This window comes from Sarcophilus harrisii, chromosome 5 (genome assembly GCF_902635505.1).
Source record: "Sarcophilus harrisii chromosome 5, mSarHar1.11, whole genome shotgun sequence".
In the NCBI taxonomy this organism is placed as follows: domain Eukaryota; kingdom Metazoa; phylum Chordata; class Mammalia; order Dasyuromorphia; family Dasyuridae; genus Sarcophilus; species Sarcophilus harrisii.
In genome coordinates, this window is record NC_045430.1 from 254,534,953 (window position 1) to 254,553,524 (window position 18,572).

At 44.0% G+C, this 18,572-nt stretch overlaps 1 protein-coding gene across 7 annotated transcripts in view; it reads right to left on the bottom strand.

Annotated features, from left to right (window-relative positions):
- TBC1D5 (TBC1 domain family member 5) overlaps positions 1-18,572 on the bottom strand; it is a 571,191-nt gene that overhangs the window by 9,421 nt on the left and 543,198 nt on the right. For all 7 annotated transcript variants that reach the window (XM_031940325.1, XM_031940321.1, XM_031940324.1 and 4 more), the window contains 3 exons: positions 17,213-17,312; positions 3,289-3,368; positions 1,865-2,038 (listed from right to left, as the gene is read on the bottom strand). In XM_031940325.1, the coding sequence (XP_031796185.1) occupies positions 1,865-2,038; positions 3,289-3,368; positions 17,213-17,312 (354 nt within the window). The remainder of the gene's footprint in view (positions 1-1,864; positions 2,039-3,288; positions 3,369-17,212; positions 17,313-18,572) is intronic.

Here is an 18,572-nt window from a genome sequence, read left to right on the forward strand (position 1 = left end):
CTAGAAAAAGGAAGGGGGCAAATGATATAATCATTGAATCAAGTCAATCAATAGACAAATATTTATTGTTATTAAACCTTACTATGTACCAGGCCCTGTGCTAAGTGAGCTAAGTAAGGCTACAAAAAGAAGCACAAGTCAGTTCCTGCCCTCACTCAAGTGGGGAAAAATATAAAGAAGATTTAAAGATATAAAGAAATCTATAACAAGATAAAAAGAAAATAATAATGTGTTGATTTTGTAGAACACTGACTGTGCATTTTATATTTTTAAAATAGGTTGTTTTAGAAGTCAACTTGAGACAGTCAGGTTTAAATACTAAAATTAAAGATCATATTAAATTCAAAAGCAAAGTAATGAATTTTATTTTATTTTTATCTATCTATCTATTCATTTGTTTATTTATTTATTTTTTGTTGAGATAATTGGGGCTAAGTGAATTGCCCAGGGTCACACAGCAAGTGTTAAGTGTCTGAGGTGGGATTTGAACTCAGGTCCTCCTGACTTCAAGGCTGGTGCTCTATCCACTGCACCATCCAGCTGCCCCAAAGCAATGAATTCTAAATACATATGACATAAATGTATCAAAAGATAGAATGCCCCAGTACTGATGCAGAGAGCACATTTTTGCCGTACCTAAAGTATATTTTAATAATCTCATACTAATGAAATCATTACCTGAGAGCAAGGAAGATCATGGCAACAACATTTGGTTCATTTAAGTTTTCAAATATGATTACTGAACTCTTATACAGTTTTTGTGATTTAGTTTAAAAATCCCTCTACTCACAATATTCCAGACACTAAGGCTTGCTTAAAGTGGGATGGAAGGAGTAAACTTGGGCCTCGCAGTGTACAGAGCTGACCACATGTAACACCTAAAGTCATTTCAGAAGTCATCAACTTTATCAGAGGGAACCCCCCCCCCCAATGTTTTTAACCTAAGTACATGTTCTTGAAAATAGTCACAAATATCAAATTTACAAACTGAGTTTATACCAAAACTAAAAAAAAAAAATTAAAAACAAAATTGTCTTGTGATCCAGCATCTGACTTAATTGAGCTGTTTTCATCTACTGACCCCATCCCTGCCTTTCTCAGAAACCTTTCCACCCCCCTTCCTCCCCCCTCGCCCCCTTTGGCCCGCTTCACTAGACCCGGGGAGACCTGGCTCCGCCTGCGCCCCCGTTGTCCTGGTCTTTCCCCGCCGTTACTGCCTCAGTGGGCAAGCCCTGCCCGGGCGCCTTAGCTGCCCTTCTAAGCTCCCTGAGAAAGCCACAGCGGGCACTCCCTGATTCCCTCTGCCCCCGCCTGTGAATCCCCGCCCTCGGCCCTGGGATCAGCTGCCTCCCTGGCTGTGGGATCTGTCCCCGGCCTCGGAGGGGACCAGACTCCAGGCAGGCAGGGACTCCGCCTCCGGCTCTGGGGCAGGGGATGCTCAGAGACCGTTTGCTGAAGGAACGGTTCAGCCGGAGATTGTGGGGAGCTCAGAAACGCGAGGGGCAGCGACAGCTGGCAACCTCGATGCCCTGCAGCGGCCGCACTTGCGACCCTCCCAGAATCGGGGCTGCCGGGCCTCTCCCCGCGGCTTTTATAAAGAACACAGGTGTCGGGGGCTCCTGTCTCAGGGGGTGCATCAGACCCCTCCAGGAGGCGGCGCTGGGTCAGGGACGCTGCCGGGCCCCTCTTATTTCAGGTGACAGGCTGGGGGCGGGGGGTGGGGCGACTGTCTGATCTCAGTTCCGGCTCTCCTGGAGCACTTGATCTGGTCTGTTCCTGCGGTTGCCGGATAGCTGGAGCCCCCAGACAGCCGGAGCCCCCGGAGCCGTCAGATGGTGCCTCCCCCCGCCCTCGGGCTCCGTACCTGCTGGGGTGCCTGGAAGTGCTGCTTCCAGGACGGGTCCAGGGGGAGCCCGTGGCCCGCTTGGTTCTGGCTGCTGGAGCAGTAGTGGTCGTCCGCTATGGTGATCTGCTCGTTCTCCTCGGCTTCCAGCTGGCTCTGGTTGAAGCGCAGGGAGCCCTTGAGAATATCTTTGATCTGTAGGACAGGAGGAAAACAAATGGAAACACTTCAGGAGGCTTTTTGTGCCTTTCACAACCAGGAGCTCCCCGTCTCCTGCGTGTAACTTCCTCCTAAAGCCCGCCCTGGACGCGGCCAACGAGTCAGTCTCCTGGCGGGCCTCGGGCAGAGCCTCCCAGCGCCCTCTGACCTGGCCTTCGCCCACCCGGGGCATCTTGGAGCAGGAGGTTCCGGACGCGCATTGAGGCCACACGCCCTGAACCCCTCGGAGGACGAGGGTAAGGGCAGATACTGCCTGCTAATGATGGGGGAGCGGCCGTGGGTACGGGGGAGGGGGGCGGGTGTAAGGTCTCCCAGGTGGGGGGAGAGCCAGGGCTTGGCAGGACAGGATCCCGAAGCCAGAGGGCAGCCGGCTCGGGGGGAATAGGAGTGCTTTTGGACACCTGAGTATGGCCACATCAGCGCAATGGGAGCAACCAATGATTCAAGGGACAAATGATATAATCACTGAATCAGTCAATCAGTGAACAAATATTTATTGTTATTAAAACTTACTATGTACCAGGCCCTGTGCTAAGTGCTAAGGCTACAAAAAGAAGCAAAAGTCAATCCCTGCCCTCCATCAAGTGGGAGAAAAATATAAAGAAGATATAAAAAATTCTATAACTGAAGATAAAAAAGCAATAATAACGTGGATTGTAGAACACTGATTGTACATTTTATATTTTGAGAATAGGTTGTTTTAGAAGTCACTTGAGGCAGTCAGGTTTAAATCCTAAAGTTAAAGATCATATTAAATTCAAAAGCAAAGTAATGAATTTTAAAGACATATGACATAAATGCATCATAAGATAGACTGCCCCAGCACTGATGCAGAGAGCACATTTTTGCCGTACCTAAGGTATATTTTAATAATCTCATACTAATGAGACCATTACCTGAGAGCAAGGAAGATCGTGGCAATAACATTTGGCTCATTTAAGTTTTCAAATATGATTACTGAATTCTCATACTGTTTTTCATGATTTAGTTGAAAAATCCCTTTACTCACAATATTCCAGACACTAAGGCTTGTTTAAAGTGGGATGGAAGGAGTAAACTTGGGCCTCACAGTGTACAGAGCTGACCACATGTGAAACCTAAAGTCATTTCAGAAGAACATCGGTAGGATGGTGAAAGGAATAAGCAACCATGTTGCCATACCCACTGGGAGTCTCCCAAGTTGGGGCAAAATGACAATAGGGATGATTTCATTTAAAGACATGTACCTGCTTTAATCCTGCTAAGGAGACCAGTATTTCATCTTCCTTCTCCAAATTTTCCTGTAATATGACATCTTGAATATTTCCTAAAAGACAAAAGAACCATAAAATTCTGTCACTAATATTCAGATTAAACGTGTTACTACCTTCATCCTAAGCTCTTACAGACTCAAGGATTTTTTATTTAGCTTCATAAAAGTATAATCATGTTACAGAGCTTTAAAAGTATTCTCATCCGCTCGCCTCCTAAAAGAAATGTGGGAGAAAACTGGACTAAATAAGGATATTTAAGAAAAAAAGTGATTGTCCCCTTGCTGAAGGGAAGAACTGGGGTTCAAACATGGGAGCTCTGACTCTGAAGCCCACACTTTTATTACATGGGACTACTCTGATTGTTGCCATTTTTTATTACACTGGGTTGTAGCCAGGGAAGCCGGGAGGTGGAGATGTAGAGGGAGAGCATGACGATGGCCTGTCACGTATGAGGAGAAGCAGGTCCCTAGGTCACAGAGCATATGGTGGGAAGGGGTGCAAGAGCCCCTGGCATTCATCGAGTAGGGGATCAGATCCTCAGATAACTCGGACACAGAATGGAGGAGGAGGAGGGGAGACAGGCCAGTGTCAGAGGGGAGAAGGGAGTGTACAGATAAAATTGACAGGTCTCGGCCACAATGCTGACAGCGCAGGTGAGGGGGAGAAATGGAGAATGATAGCCTGGGCTGCTGGAAAGACATGGGCTGGAGAGTCAGGAAGAGGGGGGGATTGGGGGAGTGGGGAGGTGGCGAGCTCACTTAGGACATGCTGAGTTTAAGGTGTTCATCGGGTGCCTGGAGGTGTGAGAATGGAAGTCAGCAGAAAGGTTGGGGCTGGATTAGTAGATCTGAGAATCATCAGCTCAGAGATGGATCCACAGGAACTGATGAGATGTCCTCCAGGACAAGAATATAAAGGGAGAAGAGAAGAGGGCCCAGGACAGAGCCCTGGGGGACATACATGGTCAGATCCAGCAAAGGATACTGATCAGAGAGGTAGGAGAACCAGGAGACAGCTGTGCCATGAAAACCTAAAGAGAAGAGGGGCCCCATTGTATTCTTAAAAACTGAGGATACTAAAGAACTTTTATGTGTCACATCTATCAAAATGCATTAGAAATTAACTGATCAATTTATAAAATTTTAATTCATTAAAATAACACATCTTATGAAAAATCACTATTGAAAAATTCTAGTGAGTGACGTGGTACCATTTTACTTTTTTTTTTTTTCAAATCCTTTTAATGTCTGATTTAACAGAAGACGAGCAGGATTCTCATCTGTTTCTACATTCAATCTGTTGTGATATATTGTTTTTGTTGAAATATAAGAATAAAATCTAGTCTCACACAGATATAGGATTAGGTTTCCATTTTCTGTTTTAATAGGCAAGTGATACTTTTAGTAATATTCTGAAAATAGCTGTGGCTTTTTGGAATCCCTGAAGGGGTGGTGGGGACCCCTCGGGCTCTTTGGCCCATACTTGGGAGAAGCTCTAGCTTGGGACAGCGCTCCCCTGGACAGCCGGGACCATTTTTCCTCTTGGTGTTCATGTCCAAGGGTGAGAATGCAGAGTCAGCTGGCTTTCAAGTTGAACCCTTTTAAAAAAGCTTAGTTCACCACAGATATCCAGCAAAGGCTCAACTTTACAAAACCACCAACAGTGCAATAGTATACCCAACTTTGGGAAATTCTTTCGATACCGTTTCCCCTTTCTATCATCTTTGCCAATGTTTGTGGAATGAGGGGAAATTGTTTCAATTTGCCCCCTCCCCTTTTTTTTGCTGTGATCCGGAGCTTGCTTTCATATAGTTGTTTGTAGCTTCCAATTCGTATGGAAGCTGTACCTATCCTTTGGTCACTTAACTTTTGGGGAGGCCATGGATTTGTGTCAATCCTCCTTATGTTTTAGATATCAGATGTTTATTGGTGGGTGATATTTGGCACACACACTTTTCATATCCCACCCATTTTTCTTCCTTGAGTACGTGGAGCTCAGACAGTTCTTGGAAACATTTATCTCTTAGGATGAGACAACCAGGATTTCTCCGGCTGCTCTTGAAATCCTGGCAAGACAAAAACTTGCTGGAATGCTTTAAGGAATTGCATGACGAACTCTGCAACTTCTCCTCTCGTCCCTGTCATGTCAGGGGCCAAGTGTAGCCCCAAGATTTCTAGGGACGATACGACAGTGGCCTGGGCAGCAAAACCAGTGATGGACACACTCCCGAGGCCGCTTCAAGTTCGAATTCCCAGGTATTTCTGAGCGAGCCATCTCCAGGAGCTCCATCCCACTGCCAGAAAAATCCCCCCAGTTGGAGATTCCCAAAGCAAATGACTGAAGAGGGTGTAGGGGGTGGTGGGAGGGAAACGCCTTGTAGAGGGCTGAAACTCTTGAGTGGATGCACTGAGGTCAGGACAGCCGAGCGCTTGAGGCTAACTACTGATTGGACAAGACTCTATGGACATATGCTTGGAAAATGGCCCTTCCCACTGTCCTATGCTGGCTCGATGATTGGTGTATCCGAGGATTGTAGGAGGGATGAGGGGGTGGAGGAAAACTAGGCAGAGTCACTTTGGCAGTAGATGAGGAAGAAGGAGGTCGTGGAGATCCTGCTTCCATCCCCTTCACTTCTACCCCTAAAAACCAAGAATAAAGACTAAGGACTTTTGCTTATCCTGACTCTGGCTGATTCTAAGGTATCCCGGGTGCTAGCGAAGTCGTCACACAGCCTCAAATGAGCTTTTTAGAAAATAGATGAAATGCAAAAACAGCCTTATGATATTACAAATAAATCATGAATCTGGTAGTAACTTCACGGACTTTTGATACCACCTCTCCAAGGGGCCGCAACCCTGAGTCCGAGTTTTGCCAAACATGAAGACAGGTGATTTTCATATTTCTGCCCCCATTCTATCCTCTGCCCAGGGAAGGAAAGGACCCTGGCACCAGCACAAGCGTCTGGTTTGACAAACTGCAATTTTGTTTCCATAAAATTGTTTTTGGAGCACAGAAGACAAACTATCCTTCTTCCGTCCTATGTTTGAACAGGATTTCCGGCTGGCTTTGTGCAACTCTGGTAGCTGTCAGTCCAGATCCCACTGGATCTATGTGGCGGCCCTCGGGTCACTGACTTCCCGCTAACTAACTCAACATTTGGAGGTGGGGGGGTAGGAGGGGGGGAGCTACCTGCAGAGTAAAATACTTAAATTAAATTAAATCAATTTTAAAATTTAAATTAAATTGAAGTTAAAAAATTAAATCACTCGATATCGAATGCCCCCAATGTTGCAAGGGCATTGCAGCGGGAGCATCAGATTAGATGTGATCCCTGCCATCAAGGACATATGCTAAACTCTCCTTGGGGGTGGATGATCCCCTATTACGGTTGCCCCTAGCCAGAATACACACCATACAGTGTCTACGGCATTCTTAGGCCCACTAAGGTAGATTATTCACCATCACAAAATCGTATGAAGCATTTCCATGCACCTGGAGTTCTGCAAGGTTGTTGGTATGGCAACTCAATCAGGTCCCCAGCCCTCTTGCCATTTACATTTCAAAAACCTGGTGGTTCTGAAGATTTCCAAGCCATAATTCGGGGGGGGGGGGGCAGAGACCCGCACAGACTGCTTATTGGCAGGCTGATGAGGCAGAAGCAGCCCATGCTCTCTCCAGAGGGACAAACCCCGCTGATTGGGCCTTTTATATGCTACAGGAGTGAATGTAAATGGGGAGAAACAGGGAACAATTTTTATTTATGCCGAATCCTTGACTGCTGTGTTAAGCTAATAGAAAGCAGACTCCAACACAAGAGAGCAAGCTGGTTGAAACAGGGACGGAATAATAGATATAATTAGAGGGTGAATGTTTTTGGTTTCACTAAAAGCCTGTAACAATTTGTACTTTCAATAACACACACACACACACACACAATGAAGTCAACAAGACACATCCAAATGTAGGATAATGACAAGAATCAGAACAGTGTGACTTCAAAAAACAAAATGTTGTTGTTTTTTTTTTTTTTTTTTTTTACTGCAGTGATTTTTAAACTGAATCCCCCAATATCTTCTTCAGTTCTCTGTAATAATTATCATGAAAACACAAGTGCACAATTAAGCCCTGGGATTTCTTCCTCCAAGAACACATGGGTAGAAATTAAAAGCACCGTTTTAAACTTAGCCCTTTTCAGAGCCAGCTACAGTGAAGAGGGGATAGAAAAAAGAAAAATTTCAGAGAGCGCCTTTTTCATCGGGAAGATGCAACAAACATTTCTATTCGTAATGTCCAAACACGTCAGTTTTGTCTGTCTATACGTCTAGTCTGTTCTCAAGGGTAGGCACCTTGTGTTCCTTACGGTTCAAATAGAGGCAGGGTTATGCAGACAGTTCCTGGTGAAGGCACAAATGAGTGATTTTAGTATCTTATGTCTATTTTAAGTCTGTCAAAATCACAGCCTTGGGAGCAAGTTCCTTTTGGCAGCCTTCTCCTATTGCCCTTATTTTGCTGGGTCTCTTCAGTGCTCCTGACACAAATACAGGCAGAGCTGGTGTGTCTGGGGGGAGGCGGCTGGGGAAGGCCAGGATGTGGCCATATAGGGTGGGGCAGGTGGTGCTATGGACACAGTAATGATTTTCTTCCTGTGATTCCAGCTCAGGGAGAGAGCAAGGAAATGAACAAGGTGTTACTGTGACAGCATCTTTCAGGGCCGCTGGACAGCACATTATACTTTCTAGTACTTCTCTCTTTGGTGGGGCTAAGATAGAACTATCCAACACTGAATCACATACAATGATGGATTGGGTTACAGCAAAATTGTAGCATCTAGAAATACATATTCAGACACACACACACACACACACGAGATTATGTCGTGCTTTAACAAAATAACCAGGCCATCCTCTGTGCACCAAGTCACCATCCGTTGAACATGTGTTTTGAGTTGCATTTCCCTGAATGGGAATGAATTTTGGGTAATCCACTCACAATCTCTTGTGGATTTGCCCTGCCCCCATACAGACATAATCAACCCTGTTTGCAAGGTGGTAGACCAAGGTTAATGATGTGGTCTATGACAATAGCACAGAACCAAGTTTACTGGCTTAATAAGTAGGAACTGAAACCATAAGCTTGTTATTAGAAGAATGGTTTAACTAAGTACGATATCTACCCCACAAATAGTTTCCCTAATAAAAATAGGATTTCTTTTATAAAAATTACACTTTTACTGAACTTTTCAGGAAGATATATATATATATATATATATATATATATATATATATATATAAAAACGTTCAGAAACTTGAAATATTTGAGTAACTTCTCTAATGTACATGGTGAATCAAGATATAAAATGCTCAGTACTTAAAAATGTTCTATGTGAACAGAAAGTGGAATAAACTACTTAGATGCTTCGGAGATTCTGGTGCTTTATATTTATTGTCCACTTAGGTCTTATTTTTATGCCTATATAGTGCAATGAATTCTCTAAGTTCATACCACACTTGTGCAGAATATAAAGTCTCAAAAGTACTAACAAGCTGACAAATCTTCAAGTATGGGCCACTAAAACTTCAGATAGGACGTTCAGATCCTCCTGGAGCTAAGAATGAACAGACCCTTCACTTGGTGGTGGCAGGGAGATGAATTTTTCAGCCATAATAACTCTTGGAGACAATGTTATATGATGATGAGGGGGACACACTCACCAATAAACTCAGATCCTTCAAAGATAAATGTATGGGCATAAGTTTATAAAATCAGTGTGGCATAGAAGAAGGGGAAAAAAAGGACTATTTCCTTCTGAAGGGAATTTGGCAAGGGAACCCATCTGTGTAACAACTGTAGTGACAGGACTGTTGGAAATGAAATGTCAATGCCACAAAAATAGACCTGTATGTCTAAGTGTAATGAAAGCTTTTACACAAAGCAATTTTTCAGTTTCTTAAGACCTTATTTCCTCTGTGAATAAATGGATGGAAGATAACTGTCTTCACCAAATAAAACATAGCTGGTATAAAAAAAAGGAGAAATATAATCCCACAGTTATCATCAATCCCCACAATTTAAAGCGCTACAATTAATAGGGAGACAACTCTGCTAGGAACTGGCAATTCAATACAAAGAAATTTAAGGCATAATCCCTGACCTTGAGGAAATTACAATTAATCCCTTCTTGGCCCTCGAGTAATCCTAGCACATATAACTCAATTTCGGTTCCTTCAGATCCTGTCTTTTCTCACTTGTCAATCCATGAGCCTCCTTTTCCTCAGAATCCAGCTCAAAAACAGACTTCTTCCAGGAAGTTCTCTTTTACTAACACAACCCTTCATTCCCCCATCACTTGTCTTTTCTTCTTGCCATTTTGTAAGCTCTGTGAGCATAGGCACTGCGAGTTTTACTCAGCTTTGTAACTCCTTCAAAGACTCGCAACATGGTAAGTGCTCAACAAATAAGTATTGAATTAAATTTCAGCCATATGGTCTATTATTCTTTTATAACATATTTACAGTCAGATCTACAATATTGTCCATGAAAGTCTCCTATATGAAAATGATTTCTAGCATTAAAAGAGCTAAAAAATTCTATTATCTTACAGCTACCATTTGGTAATCACTCAGAAAAACAGTCTCTGGGTTAATTTTTAAGTTAAAAGGCTTCCTAGTTACCACTAATTAACCACTTAGCCAGACAAGTCTTTGCTAAGACATGCACTTTTGGAAATGAAATCATGTGCACAACTAAGGCCTAAAAAACGTGAAGCACACTGGGACTCTGCCATTCTTGGGAGTCTAGCAGGCAAGAAAATTCAGGTATCAGCTTGGACTACTTCAAGCACATCATTTGAGTAAATACCCACCCCCTTTTGTCGTGAAGGTCAAAAAAAATAATATTTATAATGTACTTAGCACAATGCCTGGCAAACAGCAGTGCTTAATAAATGCTTGTTTCCTTCCTTCCTCCCTCCCCATTGCCCTCATTTCTCAGTCCAAAGAAGTAAGACTGAATTCCATTGAATTCATGATCCAATATACTTTTAATTCAATACAGCTGAACTAGCTCCATTTACATCCCAGAAACACATACATGTGCCCACACTCTTCTTCTGGTCAGGCAATGGGAAGAATTTTGAATCATTCTCATGAATAGGAAGCTTCTGACCCCTGGGAGGTCTGGGAGCATGTGCCCTTCTGGTGGGCACTGGCTGGCTTACCCAGGGGAGGTCCTTGGCCGGGCTGTGGGCAGGACTATTTCTGAGCATCCTCCTCAGTCCTCAGGGTTGCCTGTTGTGAAGCCAATGGCCTCCTTTTGCAAGCACTCTAGAGGTCCCTCAGTGAAGGAAGAGTAGTAGAGGGACTCAGTCTAGAACACCGGTCAGTTAATGACTGGCCCAGGGTCTCCCAGCCATCCTGGGCCAGAGATGGAACTGGCATTCAGCACCGAGGGAGCCACACTGCTAAAAGAGGGCCCAAGGCTCTTGTAACCCACTTCTGCCTTAAGTCCCCAGCTTTCGGGCAATGACCAGGAACCCCAAGTTCCCACCAAACGGACACAGCCTCCCACTTTACTTGTGGGGTTCCCAATACCCGGAACCTTCCTTTCCCCGGTGGCTGGATTCTGGCACATTCCTCAAGGCTTTCACCCGTCCTACGGTCAGTGACACTGCCAGAAGTGAATGCTCATCTCTAAAATGGGGCAAAATACCAATAATTTGTTTTTTTAAACTAAGGAGAATTAACAAAGCTTAATTTCATTTGCCTTGTAGGGGAGAATGCTGCCAAGTAATCATATGATTCTCCCTTTCTCATTTTTCCAACCTGTCACCCTTCTATGACCTACCAAATAATTTCAAAAGCATCACCCACAAAAAGTGCTTTCAACAATGCCAGAAAGGTAGATTTGTACAATCTTCTTTTTCAAATATGAGCTAATAAGGGGATAAGTATTGTGATGAGTGGAAAGAACAACAATCTACACGGAAAACAGAACAAAGTGCTGAAATCCAACGGCTGATTGTACCCCGGTGTAAAGAATGCTGCACAAGGGCCACAGGAAAGGTCGGGGGCTGGGCCACAGTCTGCACAAATCTAGCATGTGATTCTGACATTTGGTCCCTTATCCGTCACTCATAAAACAGAGTGGGGTTTGACTCGAGGTTCTTTTCAGATCTAAGAACATTTTACGGTTATAGGACTGTGTTATCTGAACAGAGAAAGACGGAGGGAAGAAGCACTTATGAAGCACCTAGCCCTGCAATAAGTGCTTTGCAAACATTTCACTTGATCTTCACTACAGTGACGGAAGGCAGGCGCTCTCATCCTCATTTTACATGTCAGAGAAGAGAGGCAGCAGAGGGTAAGGGTCACACAACTAGTAGGTGTTTGAAGCTGGATTTGAACTCAGACCTTCCATGCTCTATTATGTAGAATCATTTTTAAATTTTTAGGATCTGGGCCCGCTATTTTGGAAAAACCCACTGGCCTCGGAGTTAGAGGACCCTGTCTATGTGAATGGCTTTGGGCACATTATGTTGCTTTTCCGGAACTTAGGCTGATAGCCCCTAGTTCCCTTCTAGTCCAAAGATTCTGCTCCAAAGTCAAGGAGAGTTCAGTGAAATTCCATTCTGGGTGATCAATTGCCTGCTTTGGTTTTGGGAGCTGGAGCTACTAGGTTAAAAAGCTCTAATCCCATAAAACCGTGGGGGTTTTTTAAACCTTCTGCTTACTCAATGGATACATGCATGCTGCTCCCCCATTACAGTCTGGGTATGAAATATGGCAAAATTAAAAATAACTAAAGTTTGGTTAGCAAGGTTAATATTATCAGTGACTTTCAGCATAACAATTAGGATGACAGTGAAGGAGTAACCATGGCAACATTAAGAATGAGGACTTAGAAAATTCTCCCAAATTTGACAGGAAAAGTTCAGATTTGCTCAAATGTTCATTTTCATCTCCTGCCTACCTAACCTTCAAATGCAGCAAGTTATAGGAGCTAATCAAATCCCTCTGACTGGTTTAGAACGTTTGGATACAATAAAGAACCAACTAGTTTTGGGACCCAAGTAATGACTTAATGACTCTGGCCACCATGTCGGAGGCCAATGATCTTTAAGAAGCACATTTAGTAATTAAAGGCCGTCTGGACAAACAGTCACTTTTGCGTCATTTCCAGCGGGAGCTGCTTTTCCTCTGTCTCTGTCCTGCTGTTACCATTGAATAAACCTGAAGCTTACTGGAAGCTGTAAATCCTGACCAAAATATTGGCTGACCTGTGACTCTTGCCAGATGAAGAGAATGTACTGAAAATCAGAGCTGCCGCAACTCCAGCAGGATTCAGGAAAACTGAGGTGCCCTGCCAAGCCTTACAGCTGTTGTCTTGGGGCTTTCACTAGTCCCAGGGAAAATGGATCACGTCTTAGTAACATTAATTTTGAGAAGTGACTTGAAAGAAGATTAACTTTCACAATTGATTTCATGATCAGAAGACGAAAATTTAAAGGGAAATACAAATCTTTTTACACAGACTCGAAAAGTAATCCCAGAATACTCTCATCTGTCACTCTGGCAACATTTTCAGAGGTGACACTTGTCAGTGCCATGCATATCCTCCCTAGGGCACTGTTTTAAATTATTTAAGCTATTGGCAGGTTTTCACTAAATGAAGATTTTCCCCAGCTATGCATTTCCTCTCTTTGCATGTGGAAAATTAAACTAAAAAAGCTAATGTCCCGAGGTCATTTGCTGCCCTCCAAAAACCACTACAAATGGTCATTTGATAAATGATCAATATGTGGCAGAGGCCTGGGGCATACGGAGCCACCTGGCATCTCAGTGGTCCGGGAGAGAGAAAGCAAAGGGCAGGTAGCTGGAGTAACTAAGCATCCTGGAGGAAAGGGTGGAGGGCGCCGGGGGCTTCTCTGGTGCCGGGGTGCCCAGTTGCCCTGTGTCTGATTCCTTCTGCTGACCACCTGAAGGCCAGACGGGGCAGAGGGTGGGGGGCCTCCTGCGGGACATCTTCCCTCCACCCCATCTTTCACACCTGAGCCAGTGGAGGAGGGAGCACAGACGACCGAGGAATATGTCCAAGAAACCATTTTCCTTTCTACCCAAGGGATGAATGAGCCCATCATCCCGTGAATCTCTGTGAGACTAGGATCCGTTCAAGAGATGGGCTATAACTGTCCAGCTCAAGTGGTCTCAGTCTTGTACTTTGTGTCCCTCTCTGTGTCTCTGGTACAACGGAAGACTCTAGCGGCAAACCACACGGGCCAACCAGGACTGCCCCTGTTTGGGTAAGGCGAGCGAGCAAAGGATAGTTTTTACGTTACAAAATAAAGTTTTACTGTATTTGAAAATCTCAAATTCATTCTGAAGTGCCCCTTCTCCCCATCCCCACAGGGTCCCTGGATTGTCCCACCTTCCAGCTCTAAGTTTTAGATCTCTTGTATTAGAACCCGGGACGGCTCCGCCATTTGGCTGCTACTTCGGCACAGACCCTCCTTTATTGAGGGTGCGTCCACTCACACATCAGAAGAAATCTGAGTCAAACTAGTTCTTCGGTTGTGCCCGACTCCCTGGGACCCCGCTTGGGTTTGTCTGGGCAGATACTGGGCTGGTTGGCCCTCCCCTCCTCTGGGGCATCTGACATGACAATGACACACCTGAGCTCGGGACCAGGAGCAGTGCCTTCATCCCGTTAAGTTTTGCTCAGAGCTTTGGCCTCCCCTTGTGGATCTCGACTCTGTGTAGCATTAGTTATCCCTTCCAGCTTTGGGTCGCCCGCTAACTCCAATCATCAACGCCAGCTTCTCATCAAAAGAAGAACTGACCGTAACCAGGATGGCGTCTTCTGAGCCATCTGGGACACAGAAATCTTAACTGAAGTGCACCTGGAGGTTCAAAATCAGGGGTTTTTTATATCAGTCCTGCAGCTCGGGCAATAAAATGAAGCCACGTTACTTGTATTTAAATGGCAGAACAAGAAAGACTTTGTGGCCATGTGTGACGGTTCTGACTGAAAGTGAGTCACAGAAACACATCTGGTTTTGTGGTTGGATGAAAATGCACATTGGTCGGCTTCCATTTTAAGTGAACTTGGCCCCAACCTGCTTTGTTGCGCTAATAAAAGACCCAAAAAACTGTGAGGTTTAGTTAGAGTGTCTTGAAGGCTGCTGGGTATGTCGAATGACTTGGAACGCCTAACAGGATTTTCTAGTTCAGTGTCCAAAGTTCTTAGTTCCAGTCGGCTCTTAGCACTGCCAAACCAAAAGCAAGAAACACAAAGGGCTAAAAGAGACCAAACCCTCCGATTTCTGGTTCTTCATCTGTGTTTTGCTTAAAAGCTGAAAATGTTCTTAGCTTTCTCCCAAGATGCTGCTAAGCTTTTTTTTTTTTTTTTTTTTTTTTTAAACAAGTTATGAAAAGCGTCCTAAGGACATCAGAGAGATGTGGAAGGCTTTGTGTGCAATGGATGCTCAAGGGCAGGGGGTGGTGGCAGAAGGAAGAGTCTCAGGGCCTCCTGTTTGATCAGCAAGCCGTCTTCCCGTGAGCTTCCTGAAGGAGCCCAAGCTGGGAGAGGGCCCAGCAAGAAGGGCCTCGGGCTCTGAAGGCAGGGAGTCAGCCGGGCCCTCCCAGACATTCCTAGGACACTTGTCAGGGGCCAGTCTGGGTCACCACGTGCTTGGACGTCCCAGTGAGCCACTTGGAGCAATTCTCAGGCCTCCGTGCAGCAAGAAGGTGGCGGAGCTCCTTAAATGGGGATGGGGTGACTGAGACAGGCGAGGAGCTTCCGATTCCTCCACAAGCAGGGGCCTGCAGAGGCCAGGGAGCCCAAATCCCTTTTCTATCTAAGACATCGTGGCCTAAAGGCCATCAGGGACCAGCTCGGGCCGCCTGCACTCTCAGCAGTGACAGCTATGTGACTGCAAGTCCCCTGACCCCCCATCCTGTATCCTCTCCACTCTGGCTGCCTTGTGTGTAAAATCTAAATAGTTTAAACCACAGTCTTTAAGGCAAGCAGACTGTTGGTTTTTTCCTAGGACAACTTTTGGAGGAGCTGTGCTGTGATTTCATTTGCTACCAATGCAGACCTGCACCTGTGGGCCCAGCGGGGACCCTGCAGGGCACTGCCACGAGTAATGGGGTGACTGCTAGAATGAAGGGAATGGCCCCTGTAAATCCTCTGAGTTGTGGGGGCTCTGCCCCTTTGTATGGGAAAGACACCCCAAACTGTCCCCTTCCTGCGCTGCAGTCCTGCCCCCATGAAGGTCTCCTCCCTGTCTCCTTCCCCCAACACTTGTGGTCCTCTTCCTCGGCCTCTGCCTGTTTATCCATTCTTGCCCCCCTCTTCTCTCTCCAGCCAGTGTCATATCCTGACATGACTTCTGCTGTCTTCTCCATGCACGTAATGACAGAAAACCGCTATCTCCAGTAACTGTTTTTACTCTGGACTGAAGATCCCATTGTCCAGAAGTTCTCTCCATCAGCATGCCCTCGGCTGAACCGTGGTCTCAGCTGAACCTTGTCTCCTTCCTTCTAATTTCACTATTTCTGCCTAGGGCACCTTTATTTATTCCCTCTCCCTTGTTCAAACCTGTTCTCTTTGATTCTTCCTCCTTCACCTCTCAATGGTATCTTATCAATTATAAACCCTCCCCCAATACCACTCCAGGATATCTCCAGGACATCCCTGCTCCCTAACTGCAGTCCCCGTCCAGGCCCCCGTCCACCACAACTACTAACAAATTAACAGCTCCTCCTTTCTCAAGTGTCTTTCCCTTCACAATCCGTGCTTGAAACTCATGTCAAATTATTCTTCCTTATCCCACTTGTTCCTCTACTCTCTTTAAAGGTACCTTGATATCTAAAGAATAAAGTTAAAACTCTATTACTTGATATTCAAAGCTGCTAAAATCTGATGCCATGGGACCTTTCGACACATATTTAAACATTTCTTTCTATAAACATTTAAAGGGCCTTTTGCATGTAAAATATAGATAAGAGATAAAATATTAAGTTTAAACAAGATTCAGTTCCTATTCTCATGGAGTCTGTAATTAATCGTGGGTAAAGGGAGGCAATTGTAAGACATATAAAAACAATATATACAAACTACAAAAGGAAGTATGGATGTGAGCAGCAATAAAGAGGGCTTGCTATAGTCATTCCCTCACAGGAATCCCTCCCCCCAAGCTTCCCTTAGCCCTGTAATCAAGTTGCTCATTCTCTCTGAAGCCTTTTATAATGGCTTAGCCCAGAACGAGCCATCCCTTTTCCCAGTGCTAAGAGAACAAGGGGCTCTGGTCTCCAGCAAAGTCGTTACTGTGAAAGAGCTTGGCCAGGGAAGACTGTGGCCAGTGTGAACCAGGGGAAACAAAGATGGAGGCTTGCTGCAGGGATGCTACAAGTTCTCTGGGTTCACAGCCAGCAGTCTCAGGTTCGAGACAAAAGGAGGCACTCGAGGGTCTCTGGCCATTTAGTCTGCCTACACAGCAAGGCTATACAGCAAGGAGACAGTGAAGTTTAGCCCCCCTCATTCTGCAGTCCTAGAATTACTGCAGCTACATATGTGGTTGCACAGGAACAAGGATCATCCCAAGAGATTCCATGTTTTAGCTGAAGGAAGGAAAACCCTTTAATGTGGAAATTGTAAAGCACATATACAAAGTGATTTATGAATAAGGAGTCATGTCAAGGCACCCTAAATGGACACTGGGACACGAGGTGCACTGGAGTCAAAAGGCAAGGGGAAAATTCAGGCGGTACCACTGACTGGAAAGTAAGCTTTTCTAGCACAAGAATTGATGGCCTGCTCTCTGAAAGTTTATAGAAATCAATTGTCAAATGACATTTGTTTGTATCTTTCCCGGGCCTAACAAAGAGTACTCACGTACCCAGGTGAGTGTTCATCATTTTAGCACAATATTTGCACATGGCCTCCAGGTCATTCAGCTGTCCTTGAAGAAATGAAATTTGAGCTTCTAACTCTTCTTCCTAAAATAAAAAACATCAAGGTATTAAAATAAAAACAAAACTAAAAAATTAGACTCCCAACAGCCTCAAATAGGTTGGAACATTATAAAGAAACAAAATATTCTGATTTTGGTCTGTGACAGAAATCTGGTCTGTGAAAAAGCGCAGGCTAGTCAATGAATTTCATAATTCAGTGGTAGTTTCATATACTCAACCAATATTAAGCAATAAAATGGAGAAAAAAATTGCTTAATAAATATTCAATGAATTTCACAAACAGCTTTATGCTCACTGGAGGCAGGTTATTATAAATTATGTTCTTGCTAGTGAGAGGCAGGTGTATGAAATGAAATCCCAAGAATCTATAAGAGAATGATAAGGAAGATGTCTTAAAATGCTTAGTGCTCCCAAAGCATTAAAATCGCTTTGATTTTTATTTGAGAACACACATAAGGGGCCATAAAACAAGCTACACATATCCTTTGTACCACAAAATGAGAGAGAATAATGCATGAATAAATATTTTAGAGATAATTTGGAAGTAAACACATTAAGAGCAAAATAAAATTATTTGGATAACTAATAGTATGCAAACGGTTTTTAAACCATAATTTACCTATTTATTTCTTACATTTTTGTTTAAAGTTTTATTTAGTCAAAGTTTCCAAATTCTAATTTTTGTTCTTTAATTTTTTTTAAAAGAAAAATGGAAAAAGAACACAAAACAAAATAAAGTAGAACAAAAGAGAACATTGTCATGTACCCAGCATAAGATTAGGGAAGATTCAAAATATTTAACAATTAATTACCAGATCAAGAAAATGTATGTATTCATAGAAGAAATTATATTCATGAATAACGGTTTTTTATTCCTTTGGTTCTCTGCTATGCACCTCATTTATTCTTTCTTTCTCCTTTTTATCCCCCTCCCATTCCCAAGCAGGCTACAGTTAAAATATGTTTATGCATATATACATAAACATACATACACACACACACACACACACACACACGCCCCTTTTCTATCCCTGCTGACTCTTTCATTTAATTCGGTTCCATAACTTGCCATGTTATTACTTAATGTCCCCCACCCATGGATCCCCTTCTTCTTCCCTCACTCTCTGCTTCTCCATCCATTCCTCCACCCTCTTGTTTTTATATATTTTGGAAGGTACTATACCTTTCATGGTATATATGTACGTTGCCTATTAAATCCATATACAATATGAATAGGTCTTTGGCACTATGAACCCTCCTCACCCCTTTAATGCCTCTGTGTCT